Source organism: Chionomys nivalis, chromosome 4 (genome assembly GCF_950005125.1).
Source record: "Chionomys nivalis chromosome 4, mChiNiv1.1, whole genome shotgun sequence".
NCBI lineage: Eukaryota > Metazoa > Chordata > Mammalia > Rodentia > Cricetidae > Chionomys > Chionomys nivalis.
In genome coordinates this window covers 58,087,244-58,101,933 of record NC_080089.1, presented here as the reverse complement: position 1 = coordinate 58,101,933, position 14,690 = coordinate 58,087,244, and the positions used below count along the sequence as shown (strand labels likewise).

General features: G+C 35.2%; 1 protein-coding gene across 12 annotated transcripts in view; it reads left to right on the top strand.

Annotated features, from left to right (window-relative positions):
* Neo1 (neogenin 1) overlaps positions 1-14,690 on the top strand; it is a 171,677-nt gene that overhangs the window by 53,188 nt on the left and 103,799 nt on the right. For all 12 annotated transcript variants that reach the window (XM_057766515.1, XM_057766509.1, XM_057766508.1 and 9 more), the window contains 3 exons: positions 718-996; positions 2,375-2,528; positions 5,660-5,796. In XM_057766515.1, the coding sequence (XP_057622498.1) occupies positions 718-996; positions 2,375-2,528; positions 5,660-5,796 (570 nt within the window). The remainder of the gene's footprint in view (positions 1-717; positions 997-2,374; positions 2,529-5,659; positions 5,797-14,690) is intronic.

Here is a 14,690-nt window from a genome sequence, read left to right as displayed (position 1 = left end):
GGTCTTTTCCTTCTAAACCACTGTTTGTTGATATTAGTGCAAGTCAGCAGATTGTTATTTATGGATTAATAATGTGTTGGTGTCATTATTTCAGAAACTTTTCAATCTTGATTACTGCGCTAAATAGTTTTTTCATATATATTTTAAGGTTAAAACTTCATCTAATGACCTACTTTACCTTGTTCTTTCCCTGTCCCATAGAATCAGCCTCCACTTTAGGACATTGGTTCCTTGCAGTGGAGAATGATATTTAGAAGTCAAAATAAAGTCACCATTTGGCCTGTTAGAGAAGTGACATAGATTTAGGACTAGGGAATATGTAAGTGGTATATGTGTGTGTTTGAGTATTAATGTAAGTTCATTATCTATATAAAATGTATATTTATCCATGCCTTTATAGCTGTGTAGTTCTATATCTATAGTCAGATAATCTATAAGTCTATGTTGATACCTTCATCATGGAATATGATATAGCATTTATTTTATACTTATCCTTTTTTACATCACACTTTGCTTTTCCAGCTATGAGGAATCTGACCCAGGGTATCTTAATGCAGTTATTTATTTGCTGTATCTCAGTATCTAGTTAAACTTTTGATCTATGGACTTCTTGGTCCTGATGACAGCATATGTTGTAGTCACATGCGCTGACTTGGTGCTAGCCTGTATGACTATAGACTAATATTTAATGATTTTTTATTTTCCTTTATTGTCAAGGTCTTCCGAGATTTACCAGCCAACCAGAACCTTCCTCCTCAGTATATGCTGGAAACAGTGCAATTCTGAATTGTGAAGTTAATGCAGATTTAATCTCATTTGTAAAGTGGGAACAGAATAGACAGCCTCTTCTTCTGGATGACAGGGTTGTCAAACTTCCAAGTGGATCACTGGTTATCAGCAACGTGACTGAAGGAGATGGAGGACTCTACCGCTGCATAGTTGAAAGTGGTGGGCCACCAAAGTATAGTGATGAAGCTGAATTGAAAGTTCTTCAAGGTATTAACCCATGGTCAGAACTGTTGGTTTTGTGTTTACTGGATAAAGTTGTTCTGCTATAATTTTTAAAATAAATACCATTAAAATGTGGGAGTTATTGCTATTAATATAGTCATTTCAATTTCTTTTAAAAAGATAAAATGGGGAAAATGCCATCAAAATCTACTGTTCATAAAGATAGGTGTAGTGGTGCACACCTTTAATCCTAGCACTCGGGAGGCAGAGGCAGGTGTGTCTCTGTGAGTTCGAGGCCAGACTGGTCTACGTACTGAGTTTCAGGATAGCCAGAGCATAGCCAGAGTTTCATTGTTAGACTGTGTCTTGAAAAAAAATGAAAAAAAAAAAAAGCAAACCTCACTGTTTAGTTAATGTATTATTAAAATTTTATTAAAAGCTGGGTGTAGTGGCACATGCCTTTAATCCTAGCATTCAGGAGGTAGAGGCAGGATGATCTCTTGAGTTCCAGGCCAGCCAGGGTTATGTAGAGAGACCCTGTCTTAAAAAATCTAGCAAAACAAAATTAACCAAAATAAAATAAAAATGAAAATTTATCAGGATAGCTGTGCATAGTGGCATATGCCTATAATCCCAGCATTTGAGGAGCTGTGGCAGAATGACCTTGAACCAGTAGAGACAGGAGTTACATCTCTACCTGAGAATGATCTTTCTCTCCAAAATTCTATATTAATAAAACACTATTAAGTAGAGCACTTATCTTGTCAGTAGGAGTGTGGCCATGTCATATGTCAGCAAGAGCACAACTCTAAAGCATGAATATAGGTAGATACACAGATATCATAATTTAGATAGTTCCTACATTTTACAAAATCAAAGAATTGATAGATTAAATTTCTTTTTTATTTTTTTAAGACAGGGTCTCATTATGTAGCCCTAGTAGACCTGGAACTCCCTATGTAGACCAGGCTGGCCTCAACTAACAGAGATTCTCCTACCTCTGCTTCCTGAGATTAAGGACATGCATCACCATGACAGACTTGACAGACTAATTTAAAGAGCTGAAAACTTAAACTTATAAATAATAGACATAAGAAAGGAAAGGAGACTCACTGCTTTTTGTACCCTTCACGTGGTGTTGTATAGATCTATGCCATGATTTGCTCATTTGACCAGAAAGTACTGTATAAGTGGGAACTGTCACTTACATATCTTTAAGATCCCCAACTAGCATATAGTACAATACTTTGCATATTGAATGTATTTGGGAAATGTTTACTGGTTGAGATGTAATTTTCTTATGTTTTGCATTATTTTGTCACATAATGCCACAGACTGATTAGGAATCAGCTGTTCTTCATGAGTAAAGTTGTGAGGTGCTTTGTCTTTTATTTAATCATTCTTTCATTTAAATTTACTTTAGGTCCTGAGGAAATACCAAACTTGGTGTTTTTGATGCGACCATCTTCTGTGATCAGAGTTACTGGTCAGAGTGCAGTGTTGCCATGTGTTGCTTCAGGACTTCCTTCTCCAGTTATTAGATGGATGAAAAATGAGGAGGTGCTTGACACAGAAAGGTAAATACTGTCTGCCTAAGAGCCCTTCATAGCCTTAGCTAGAGACTTGGTCTAATCCTATTTGGAAGTATCAATACATTAAAAAAAAAAAAAAACTACTTTGTTTAAGCATATTGCAGTTTTCATGTCTTCCTTGAAATGTGCTTTTATGCTGTATCTAACAATGTTTACAGAAAAGGCATGCTTTCATAATAGTGAGGACTGTTGTTGTTAAGCTTTGTCATACTGAGCTTACTGGGTCTCATTCCCTAAATTGTTAGATGAGCTGCCAGACCTCACCAGGATGAGTCTTTTTTCCTCTTACATGCACTATGAAAGTTTCTCCCTTTGCTCAAACAGTGTAAGTAAACACTTTCCTTCTTTCTAAGTGCTGTCATTAGAGGCAGTCACCACACCTGGCTTTGTATTGTTTTCCAAAGTCCTACCAAGCCGTATGCTGTATTTACAAGTTATGTATCTTCTACAAGAACCATCTCTGTTACTGCTCTTCATCTTCTGCATCCCTTGTCTCTTCCTTTAGAAATAGGTAATTTTTTTAGTTGTATTCTCTAAAAACACTGGTTTAATACTTAGGTGTTTTGTTTCTAAAACATAGCCGTTAACAAGCATTGTAAATTTACAGGTATCCCTGACCCCTGCCCATTAGGTGCCCAAAGCAGTTTCAAATTATGATGATCCAAAGCATGTCTCTCGAGGAACAAAATTATCCCTAGTTGAAAATGACTCTTTCAAAGTAGTGCATTTCCAGTATAAATGTAATATATACCTCAGATGTAAGTTAATGTTTTCTGATAGCCATGCCAAAGCAATATCTATGTATGATACTATTACAGTAATATTTTGTGTTGGATACTACTTAGAGTAAAATGTAGTTCATAATACCACAGCTTTATGAAGGTATATGCAAGATACAGAATTATTTTTATGTAATGAATAGAAGTGGGGAGTTTTGTGCATCACCCCCCCACACACAGTAAGAATTCAACAAATTATTATTAAATGCTATTCGAGGTACATTCATAGGTCTAAGAACCAAGCAGTAACGTGTTTTTTTTTTTTTTTTGCTTTTAGAGTGGAAGAATGAGATAGTTATAGACATATAAAGTGTCATGTTGAAATAAGTACTCTGAGGAAACTCAAGATGTAGTATTCAAGGGATTACAGAGGCAGAATGGGGTTGATATTGTAAATGGAGTGGTATAGTATTGTTCTCATAGAAAGGTAATTCTCAGGGTGGAGTCTAAGTGGGCCATTAGAAACAAATTATGATAGGAAAGTTACGTATCTTCCCAGTTTTATTTGAAGTTTGTTTTTGAGAGCAAGTGTTTTTTAATCCAATGTGAATATAATATGTTTAAGAATATTTCTATGAATTTTAAAGCTAAACCAGGAAACCAGGAGACTTTGAAAAACAATTGGATGTTTCTCTGCTTCTAGTTCTCTAGGCACCAAAATACTCATAGGATTATGTATAGGAAAGTCTGAGAAACACTGCCTTGTTGTGTCACTGTTTCAGAGAGCTTCAGGAGATTACCAGTGTCAGCTTGTTCATGTTGGCTTCTCCAGATCCTCACAGTGTTTGGTACATATCTGGGGAGGCAAAATGTCCCACAATGTATTTTGTCTGAATTACTGAATATAATGTGAGAAATTAGAAGTAGGTAATAGAACACAGGAGTCCTTCAGGTTCAATGTGGGTAATTATTCATACTGTCTTTATTTTTGCCAGGACCTTAGAAGAATTGTGAGTAGACTATAAATTTTTTAGATTTCAGATTTGAGATTTGCAATTAAAGGGGGAAAATGTCTAGAAATCTCAATAGTGCTGGGCTATCTAGAAAAACAAAGTGTCCTAAGCGTTAGGCATCTTTATTATATCTTTGAAAACAAACACATAAAAACATAGGTTGTTTTTATAAATGTCTAAGAATTAATAGCATTTATTTAATTTTGTTCATATATGTGTGGATAAAAAAAGCAAATAGGATGAGGGTGGTGGCAATGGTTCTGTTTTGAAAAGGATCCAGAACATATGAGTAGCAGCAAACAAAATGTAATTTAGTGATCAAATAATTCCTAATTTTAGGGAATTATAGGTCTGAGTCCAGGTGCAAAGGAACAGGTCATAGTTGTAAAAGCACATGGTTAACAGGTGATGGTAAGATAAAAATTAGGGTTTTCTTTTCTCCTTTTTTTTGGTAATGACTGGCTCATACTTAAAGGATCATCCAAGTATAGCAGTTTCTTCGGAGTTCACTTTTCAAGACTTCATTTTTAGTTAACATCAACCTGAAATAATAATGAAATAGAAGTGGTGGCTTTAATTATGTACTTGTAGAATTATATTCCTTGCTTAGTGTCTTTACTTATTGATCAAGTTTGTAATTCTTCAGATTAACTAAACTTTTTAACTTTATAAAAATTGGAGAATATTGGCTTATAATTTTCTCTGTGTTACAGGATTATCTTAGTTTTTATACCTCTGTAGATTTATGAAAGTATTAAACATTCTTGTTGTAAATAGAGTTGATGGATGGTGGCTGATTTGTGGCCAGGACCACACCTAGGGAGCTGCTCAATGGCAATTATCCTTTTCTTTTCCTTCCTGCCTTTTTTTTACCTCCCCTCTCCCCCATTTCCTAGCCAAGCCACCAAAGGAAACTTTCGTTCCATGTCACTGCCTCATGACTTTCTGTTTGATCTGACATTTTCCTTTTTTTTATTTTTATGTCTATTAGTAATATCAGTGTGACACAGCTGTGGTGAAGTTGGATCTGAGGATTGGTTGCAGACTCTAAAATACATAATTTCCAAAAAATTGGGCAGAATGTCTAGACAGGAATAGGCTGAAAGAAGTTGCATTGGTTATAAAAGTGGTAAATCTTTTGGAATAGCTAGAAATGCCAGAGATTGTGACAGTTGTTTATACATACAAAATATGTGGTATTTATGCATACAAAATATAAGAAAAACAAATGAAAATTAAATTCTGATTTTTTTTGTTAATCTTAGATATTTGTAGCCATCATCATAGCAATACTGTCCAGTTGTTTTCTCTGTTATTATGAGAAGACCCTCTCAGATATTATTTCCCTCATGCTAAAATATATCATTTTGTCTGTTTAATCCAGCTCTGAAAGGTTGGTCTTGCTAGCAGGAGGTAGTTTGGAGATTACTGACATCACTGAGGATGATGCTGGGACTTATTTTTGTATAGCTGATAATGGAAATAAGACAATTGAAGCTCAGGCAGAGCTTACTGTGCAAGGTATGTAAATATTTACTGTGTAATTTAAAATATTGTGTATTTTCTAGGTCTACTGATTGTTTAACAGTAATATGGGAAAGGGAATACAGCATAATAGTTAAAACACAAACTTCTAGACCACATCACTTGGGTTCAAATTCTGATCTTATATTTCCCAAATATGACAATAGAATTTTCTTTTCATGTGTATGTGGTGCGTGCGTGTGCGCATGCGCACATGCTCACCTTTATTTGGATATACATGTTGGGGGAATTCATGTGGAAATCTGAGAATGATAACAGGAATCTTCATCATATTCTTTGAGGCAGAGCTTGCTGATAAAGTTATTCTTGTTATCCAGCTTTCTGTGGGGCTACTTGTCTCTGCCTTCCAAGGTGAATTGCCTCGTTTACCTGGCATTTGGAGATGTAAACTCTCATCCTCTTACTTCCATAAAAAGTGCTCTAGCTGCTGAGTCGTTATCGCCTCTACTCCAATTACAACAAATTTATATAACCTTCTTGAACTCCATTTTCATCACCTGTACAATGGAAAATAAGAGTACTTACTTTGTTGAGATTATCTTGAAGTTTAAGAGCTAATCCTTAAATAGTTCCCAGCTCAGCGTTAGTTATTGGGTTTTTTTTGTTTTGTTTTGTTTTTCATTTTTTTGTTTGTTTTTGTTTGTTTGATTTGGTTTTTGGTTTTTCGAGACAGGGTTTCGCTGTAGTTTTAGAGCCTGTCCCGGAACTAGTCCTGACCAGGCTGGCCTTGAGCTCACAGAGAACTACCTGCTTCTGCCTCCCAAGTACTGGGATTAAAGGCGTGTGCCACCCCACCACCGCCCCGCCTAGTTACTGTTTTTTTGGTTGTTATAGTATTGGTGGCAGCAGCGGTGGTGGTGGTAACAGTAACGATATGGTCAAAGAGGAAGGTGTGATTTGGGGCATATACAAGGTTCTGTACTTTTTTATTGTCTCAGGACATTTTCCTAAAGATGTCTGTTCTCTGTTCCGGAACCATGTCTCTGAGCATTTATGTTCCTTCTTTGGGACAAATACTCAGGCTAAAAGGATTGCGTGATGCCTTTCCATGGCTCTTCACTTGATGGTTTGGTCCTTCTCTTCTAAACTGATAAAGCACATCTACAAGATTAGTTATTTTTCCCTTTTCTCTATACTCCCACTTCTCCTTTTTAGATTTCCTGGTTTAGAAATCAAGGAAGATAAATGTGGCATATGCACAAACCTTTATCCCTGTCTGTCCTGCCTTTTTCCATTTAGAAAAGTACTTGCAGAGTGCTGATTCTCTTTTCTGATTTGTCTATGTTGTCACTAATATTTGTTTCCAATAAAACTCCTTGGGATTGTCTCTGTAAATTTTAGAGAAGTCCAGCCCTGCTTGTATGTGTAGCTTCCTTCTGGCTGGTACCAGGCTTCAGTGTGAACTTCCTGGAGAAATTCTGTCTCTGGGTGGCCATTATTTGCTAGGGTGGTAGTAAAAGAGAACTATATAAATATCTGTCTTAGAATATTTTTTGTCCTGCTAGGACAGTTACATATTTTTAAAATATAAAAGTGGGAATTTAGTTCTAAGGCAGGGAAAGGAATATGTAGTGTTATAAGAATAGTAGGCTTTTCAACTGGAAGAAAATGAAGAGTCTAAAGGTATAAAGACAAAGAATAAATAGAATCATGTTTGGTATTATCTTTGATAGAAGTTAAGAAAAACGGTTGGAAAGATGGCTCAAACAGTTAAGAGGGATGGTGGTCTTCTAGAAGATGTCCAGAAAACCTGAGTTCATTTCCCAGTACCCACATTGAGCATCACACAACCCCGTTGTTTGGGGGCTAGGGTTCATGTTTCTTGTTCTTTAATGCAAGTAGACTTTATTTGGAGTTATGGTAGAAATGATGTGTAACTTCTGGAATTTATATTTTAAAGGCCATGTATGTTGCTTTTTCTTGTTGCCAAAAATATACAGTGAGGAGGGTAGTCTTTAGTAAATTGTACTGAAAACAGATAGCCTCATAGACAAGACTAAAATTGGACCCCCCCTCTCTTAATTTATTAGATTAAAAAAAAAAAATCCAAGTTCCCACTCCTTCCCCTCCCATTCCCTCCACACTCCTCCCACTCTACCCCCCTCTAATCCTAAAGTAGGATAAGGCACATTGCCTTGTGGAAGGTCCAAGGCCCTCCCTACTATATCTAGGCTGAGCAAGGTATACATCCAAAGAGAATAGGATCCCAAAAAGCCAGTACATGCTGTAGGGATAAATCCTGGTGCCACTGCCAGTGGCCCCTCAGTCTGCCCCAGCCTTGCAACTGTCAACCACATTCAGAGGAACTAGTTTGGTCTTATGCTTGTTCCTTCCCAGTCTGGCTGGAGTTGGTTGGACCCTACCACATATGAAAGTCAACTCAAAGTGGATTAAAGTTTTAAACTGAAAACTCAATCTCTAAAGCTGCTAAAAGAAGATGTGAGGAAAAAGTTCCAATGTTGACTTTAGGAAAGACTTTTTATTGGTGCCATTTTTTTTTGATACGACTTATAAATCACAGGCAACAAAAGCAAAGATAGATAAATAGGATTCCATGGAACTGAAAAGCTGCACAGTAAAGGATAAAGGAATCTTGGAGAAACAACTATAAAATGAGAGAAAATATTTTCAAACCATACATCTGATGAGAGGTTAATACTTAGAGTTGACAATGAATTCAATTCAGTAGCAAGAAAAGAAAACAAGTTAGTTTTAGAAGTGTTCGAAGGACCTGAAAAGACATTTCCTGAAGACAAAGTGGTCCACAGGGCTGGAGAGATGACTCAGGGGTTGAGAGCACTGGCTGCTCTTACAGGGGCCATGTGACTAATCACTAGAGAAATTCAAATTAAATCCTTAATCACTTCACACCTAAGAGAGCTACAATATGATCCAATAATTCCTTATATGGATATCTATCCAGATAAAGTTAGATCATTGTGTCAAAAAACTGAATTTATTCAACCATGCTCATTGTAGGACATTACACACTAGCTAAGACATGGAATCAACTTAGTGTTCAACATGGATGAATGAATGACAAAGTTGTTGCAGTAGAAACACAGCCTTATAGAAGGAAATCCCGTTATTTGCAATGACATGGATGAAATTGGAGGACATTATACTAGGAGAAATAAGCACAGAAAGACAAATTCTGCATGATGTGATTATAAATAGAGTCTGACATACTCAAACTCATAGAATCAAAGAGCCAGAATGGTTACAGTGTATTACCTACTTAAAAAATATGTATATGAGATAATAGATATCTTAGTTTAATTTAGCCATTCTATGATTATATATATCAGAGCAATATATCTTACATAAATATATAGAAATTTTGTTAACTAAAGTTTTAATTAAAGTTGAAAACATTTAAGTACTTTTTTTTTTAAAGATAGGATCTCTGTAGTCCAGGCAGAGCTTAAACTTGTTGTGATCCACCTGCTTTAGGCCTTCCAAGTGCTTAGTTACAAGTGTAAGGCATCATGCCCTGGTTTACAAATATTTTTAAAAATAGCTAACCTAAATTTTAATAAAAGAGAATAAAAATAAAAGAAAAAAATGGGAAACGGGGAGCAGGTGGAAATTTTAATTAAAAAGAATAAAAATAAAAGAAAAAAATAGCTAACCTAACAGGAAAATTAAAAGCCTAAAGATATACATAATTCATAATATAATATCAAAATATGCAAATCAAAAATTGACAAGACTATGAATAGGCAAAACTGTAATCATAGTGATCACTTCAATAACTAATAGGTTATAAAAACTCAGAAATAAATGCAAAAATACTTACAATACAACTAAATAATACAGGTAACAATTTGACCTATTGATGTTTGTATGACTGTAGTTACAGCTCAGTTGTAAAGTGTTTGCCTAGCATTCATATAGTTCTGTTCTAAACTGTAAAAAAAATATTATGGACATTAGCATGATGTTATACAGCAATTAAATAGGCATGTTTCATTATTTGGGAGTATATTGCTTTATGTGAGTCATCTTAAAATAATCCATGAGTTACAAAGGAAATTAACAACAAAATTTAGTAAATCATATAAACTAATATTGACAGGAACTAGTCAAAGTTAAGGAAGTTTGTCATCTCCTTCAAGATCAATTGATTCTCTCCGCCGCTCTGTGTGTGTGTTTCTCAAAAATCAGCAATTTGAACATTAACTTCAAAAATGCTAAAAGTAGCAAATTTAAACCAAAGAAAATAGAAAAAAAAGGAAATGTTAAGTAAAAGTTAATGGAGGGTTGGAAGAGCATCAAAACAGAGTCAATAAAGCCAGAGTTAGTTATTTGCAAAGAACAGTGTTGATAAACTTCAGGCTAGGCTCCCATATATTTAGTAAATGTTTTTATCTACTCAAGTGCTAATTCAAAAGACCTGCAATATCCAGTGTTAGGATGAGGAACACTAGAGACTTTAATAAACTATTGATAAGTATATACACTGATGACATTTAAAAATACTGTTTGGAGAGCTACAAATATCACTAGGGTTTGATCCCCAATATTGTAAAACCAAACCTGTTTGACAGAATCTATTAAAACTGTATACATAAAAGTGTCCTATCATATAGTGGAGTATGCTATAATAAGCAACACTGGGGCATTAAAAGTCATGCACAGTTACCTTCCTGCCATATTTATTCACAAGAAGTCAAAACTGGTAATGATTCAGATGTCCATCAAAACCTAGCATGGCATTTTATCATCAATGGAAATTGGCAGGCCACCTCTATATTCAAAAGCATAAGAAAAATCTTAGAAGCACTCTTAAAAGAAGCTAGGCACAAAAGAATATAATTGTATTTTTATAATATTCAAAACCAGGTAAAATTAATCTACAGTTTTTGAAATAAAAAGAATAATGATTATGTTTGGAGCAGGGCAGAATAATGACTGAATGTTACAACACCAGGCTTCTGCTGTATTAATGCCTTGTTTCTGAATCTGGGTAGTAGAGTTCAAGCTGTTCATGGGTGTCATGTGAAGTCATTTCTCTCTCTTTACTGAGTACAGACAAGTTATTGTGTACTACAAAAACCCATTTGGAAAATTTTGTTTTGAGCCTTGTCCCATAATGAAAGTTTTTATTTTTTCCTGATGGGGAAAATAGTTGATGAGAAATGTGTGTGTGTGTGTGTGTGTGTGTATATATGTGTGTGTATTCACACATACATACATAATATCTCTATGTATGTATATACAAATGCAGTCAAATTTGTCTCTTTTGTTATTTTTTATGAAGTTATAGCTGTAGGAAATGCCATAGTGAGTGTTATTGCAGAAAAGGTTATAAGTTCATTCTTCATCTGTTAAATATTTCAGACTTACTATCTTATCATTAACTCTTGGGATTTCTACTCATGCTATGACGTGAATTAGCTGGTGGTGTATTTCCTGTCATCTCAGATTGTTGATAGCTATTAGTATGGGTCATGAGTTGCTTTTAAAAAAAAATAGAGGAATTTTCCCCTTTTCTCATAGCATTTGTAATAGTGTATGATAAAGTCCATCTACTCCACAAAGAAAAATTTCCACTTCTGTTCCACTTTTGTTCTGGGAACAAATTGACAATTTCTGAATTGGCCATTTTCATGACAGTGTTAATATTATCACTAATCTACAACTAATGTTCCAATTTTTTCTTTTTGAGTTTAAAAAATGGGTATGGGCCATTTTGCTTGCATGTATGTCTTTATGTGCTGTGTGTGCCTGGTGCCTACAGCCAGAATAGAGCATTGGATACTCTGGGACTGTAGTTAGAGACAGTTGTGACTGCTGGTTCTGAGAATTGAACCCAGTCCTCTGAAAGAGCACCCAGTGCTTTTAACACCGAGCCATCTCTTCAGCCTCTTTACCATCTTTCCTGAAGCCACAGCCTCATACCATTCTCCTCTTACTCATCTCATTTTTTTTTAAAAAAATCTCTAGCCACATTAAGAAATTGACCTTCTGTTTTCTTCCCATTTCCTTCATGATAATCAGCCAGCATTCTGCTGTCATTCTTTGGAACTCTAAGTTCTCTTGGATGCTAAATAAAACACAAATTTTCTATGGTAGTGTATAGAACACATCCAGAGCTTTAAGAGTCAAGGCTGAAAAAGTTTACTGGGTTTAGAACATTTCAACATGTTAAAAATTTTTTTATTAATTAATTTATTTAATTATTAAAGATTTCTGCCTCTTCCCCGCCACCACCTCCCATTCCCTCCCCCTCCCCCAATCAAGTCTTCCCTTCCTCCTCAGCCCAAAGAGCAAGCAGGTTTCTCTGCCCTGTGGGAGAATGTTGAAATAACTTTACAACCATCTTTAATTGATATTTTATGATAATTGCTTTATCAACTATTCATTATTCTAATCCCTGCCTCTCTTTGGTTTCTCTGTGTAGCCCTAGCTGTCCTAGAACTCACTCTGTAGACCTAGCTGTCCTTGAACTCATAGAGATCTGCCTACCTCTGCCTCCTAAGTGCTGGGATTAAAAGTATACACCATGACCTCCTGATTCAGTATCAATTTTTTGATAAAATTTTAAAGTTTTAGGTATACCGAGAGAATTCATCATTCATATTATTATGTAGAATTTTAATATTTTAAGAGGATTTTTTAGATTTATTTTATGTATGAGTGTTTTGCCTGTGTATATGTATGTGCATCATATGTGTGCCTGGTGTTTGTGGAGTCCAGAAGAGGGCATCAAATACCCTGGAACTGGAGTTATGAGCCACTGTGTGGGTGCTGGGAACAAAATCTGGATCCTGCAAAGGTATTAGTACTCTTAACTGATAAGTCATGTCTTTTTGTCCCAGGAATTTATTGTTTTGTTTGTAGTTCTGTCTTCTTTTGAAATAAAATTTATATTCACTAGAATATACAAATATTAAGTTTACTGTTCATGAGCTCCATCAGTTCTTCTTCCCTATAAAACCAAAACACCTGTAAGGATGTAGAATATTACCGACATAGCTGAAAATTCCCACATGCCGTTTCTTATGACTCTCAGTGCATCTGTTCTTCTGATTTTTCAACTATAAACTAGATCTGCTTGTTCTGAAGTTTCACGTGGAAGCAGTCATATCATCTGTAGTGTTATTTCGCACTGTAGCCTTATTTCACAAAACTTAACATTTGAGATTCATCCACGTTGTTGTATTTATTAACAGCTGAAGGGTTTTGTTTCTTTGGTTTTTCAAGACAGGGTTTCTATGTGTAGCCCTGGCTGTCCTGGAAATCTGTAGACTAGGCTGGCCTCAAACTCAGAGATCTACCCGCCTTTGCCTCCTGAGCGCTGGGATTAAATTATGTGTTCCACCACCTTCCGGCAACTGCTGATTTTTTAGTTTGGTGATTATTATGCTTCCATGATGATTAGTGGTGGTAAGTACTTTATTGTCTTTCTCAGTTCAGTAGTATCATCGTTTGTGAGGTATTTTCTAAAGTGTTGCATTCCTATGTAGATAGTATGTGAAATAGCCATATTAAAGAGAATTCTTAAACTCTTGTATTAGAGAGTTTTATTTGTTGAGCCTAAAAGAAATGGACAATTGAAAATATAAAAAACTAACATTAAATATTGATTGAATTTTAAGCTTTATGTCTTTAAAAATAGCTGAATTTTAGCTCTTTATCATTTGTTTTTAGCTTAGGATTTGAAATTTTTCTCACTGTAGCCCCTTGAAATTCTCTTGAAGTAATATGAAATAGATAATTTATAAATAAATTCAAATATTTTTGCCTACATGAAGTATTTAATAACTGTTCCTATTATTACAATTTCATAGTATGTTCTTAGAGTTTTCCAGAGAAACAACCAACAGGAAATAGAGGTGTAGGGAGAGTTAAAGAAGAGGGAAGAGACTTACTATAAATACTTAACATTAGAGGCTGGCTGAGGGGTCTCAGCCTACCATTGTTGGAAACTTAAGAAAGCTGTGACGTGTGATGGTCAGACTAGTGGATGGTTTATAGTCTAATATGAGTCAGAAGCCCTATAAGCCAACAGTACATAAGAGGAAGAGGAGCTGAGTGTCTTTGCACAAAGAGTAGAGAGCAGGTTCAGCCCTCCTTTACCTTTTGTTTTTGATGGATTGGATGATACCCATGCACACTGGGGAGGAGAGCTTTCTTTTCTTTATACATCAGTACAAATGTCCCTCTCTGGGACTTCTTCACAGACACAGAGATAACCTTGATCTAGATACCTGGGCACCCTATTGCCCAGTCAAGTTGACACTCACAATTTACAATCATAGTGTTACTCATCTAATTTTGAGTACTTAAATTACGGGGTCAAATTATCCTTAGATAATGTTACCTCCTACACTTGTAAATTATTGAAATAACTTGGCTCTGCCTGAGTCCAAGTCAAAGAGAAGTGTAGAGTTTCTTAGATATCACACCAGTATGTTCAAGTTAGAAAGTAAAATAAAAGCAAGTTATATAGGTTCAAGGCATTATTATCTTCAGCAATTCTTAGTGAGACTGTAATGATTGATTACCAATGGATGTTTAAGAGAATTATACTTCACTTGTTCATATACTTTATTTTTAAAGTTATAAAGAGATTTAATAGTGCATGTTTAAATACCTAACTTACATTTGTTATTGAACAAAATGTTTTTCTCTGTGAAACCCCAGAGACAAACATGGTTACTGATCTATGGATTCACCGAGCTTCTGGAATCCACCATATTATATTTCCTTCTTAAACTCTTGCCTTAGCATGCTGAATATTGCTACATTTGAAAACATTGGAATAGTTAGGATTTTGGAAGTATGATATATTTTGATTTGCTTAATTTATTATAGTAGAAGTAACACCAAACAATTTTTACCTTATTTTCATCATATAATCC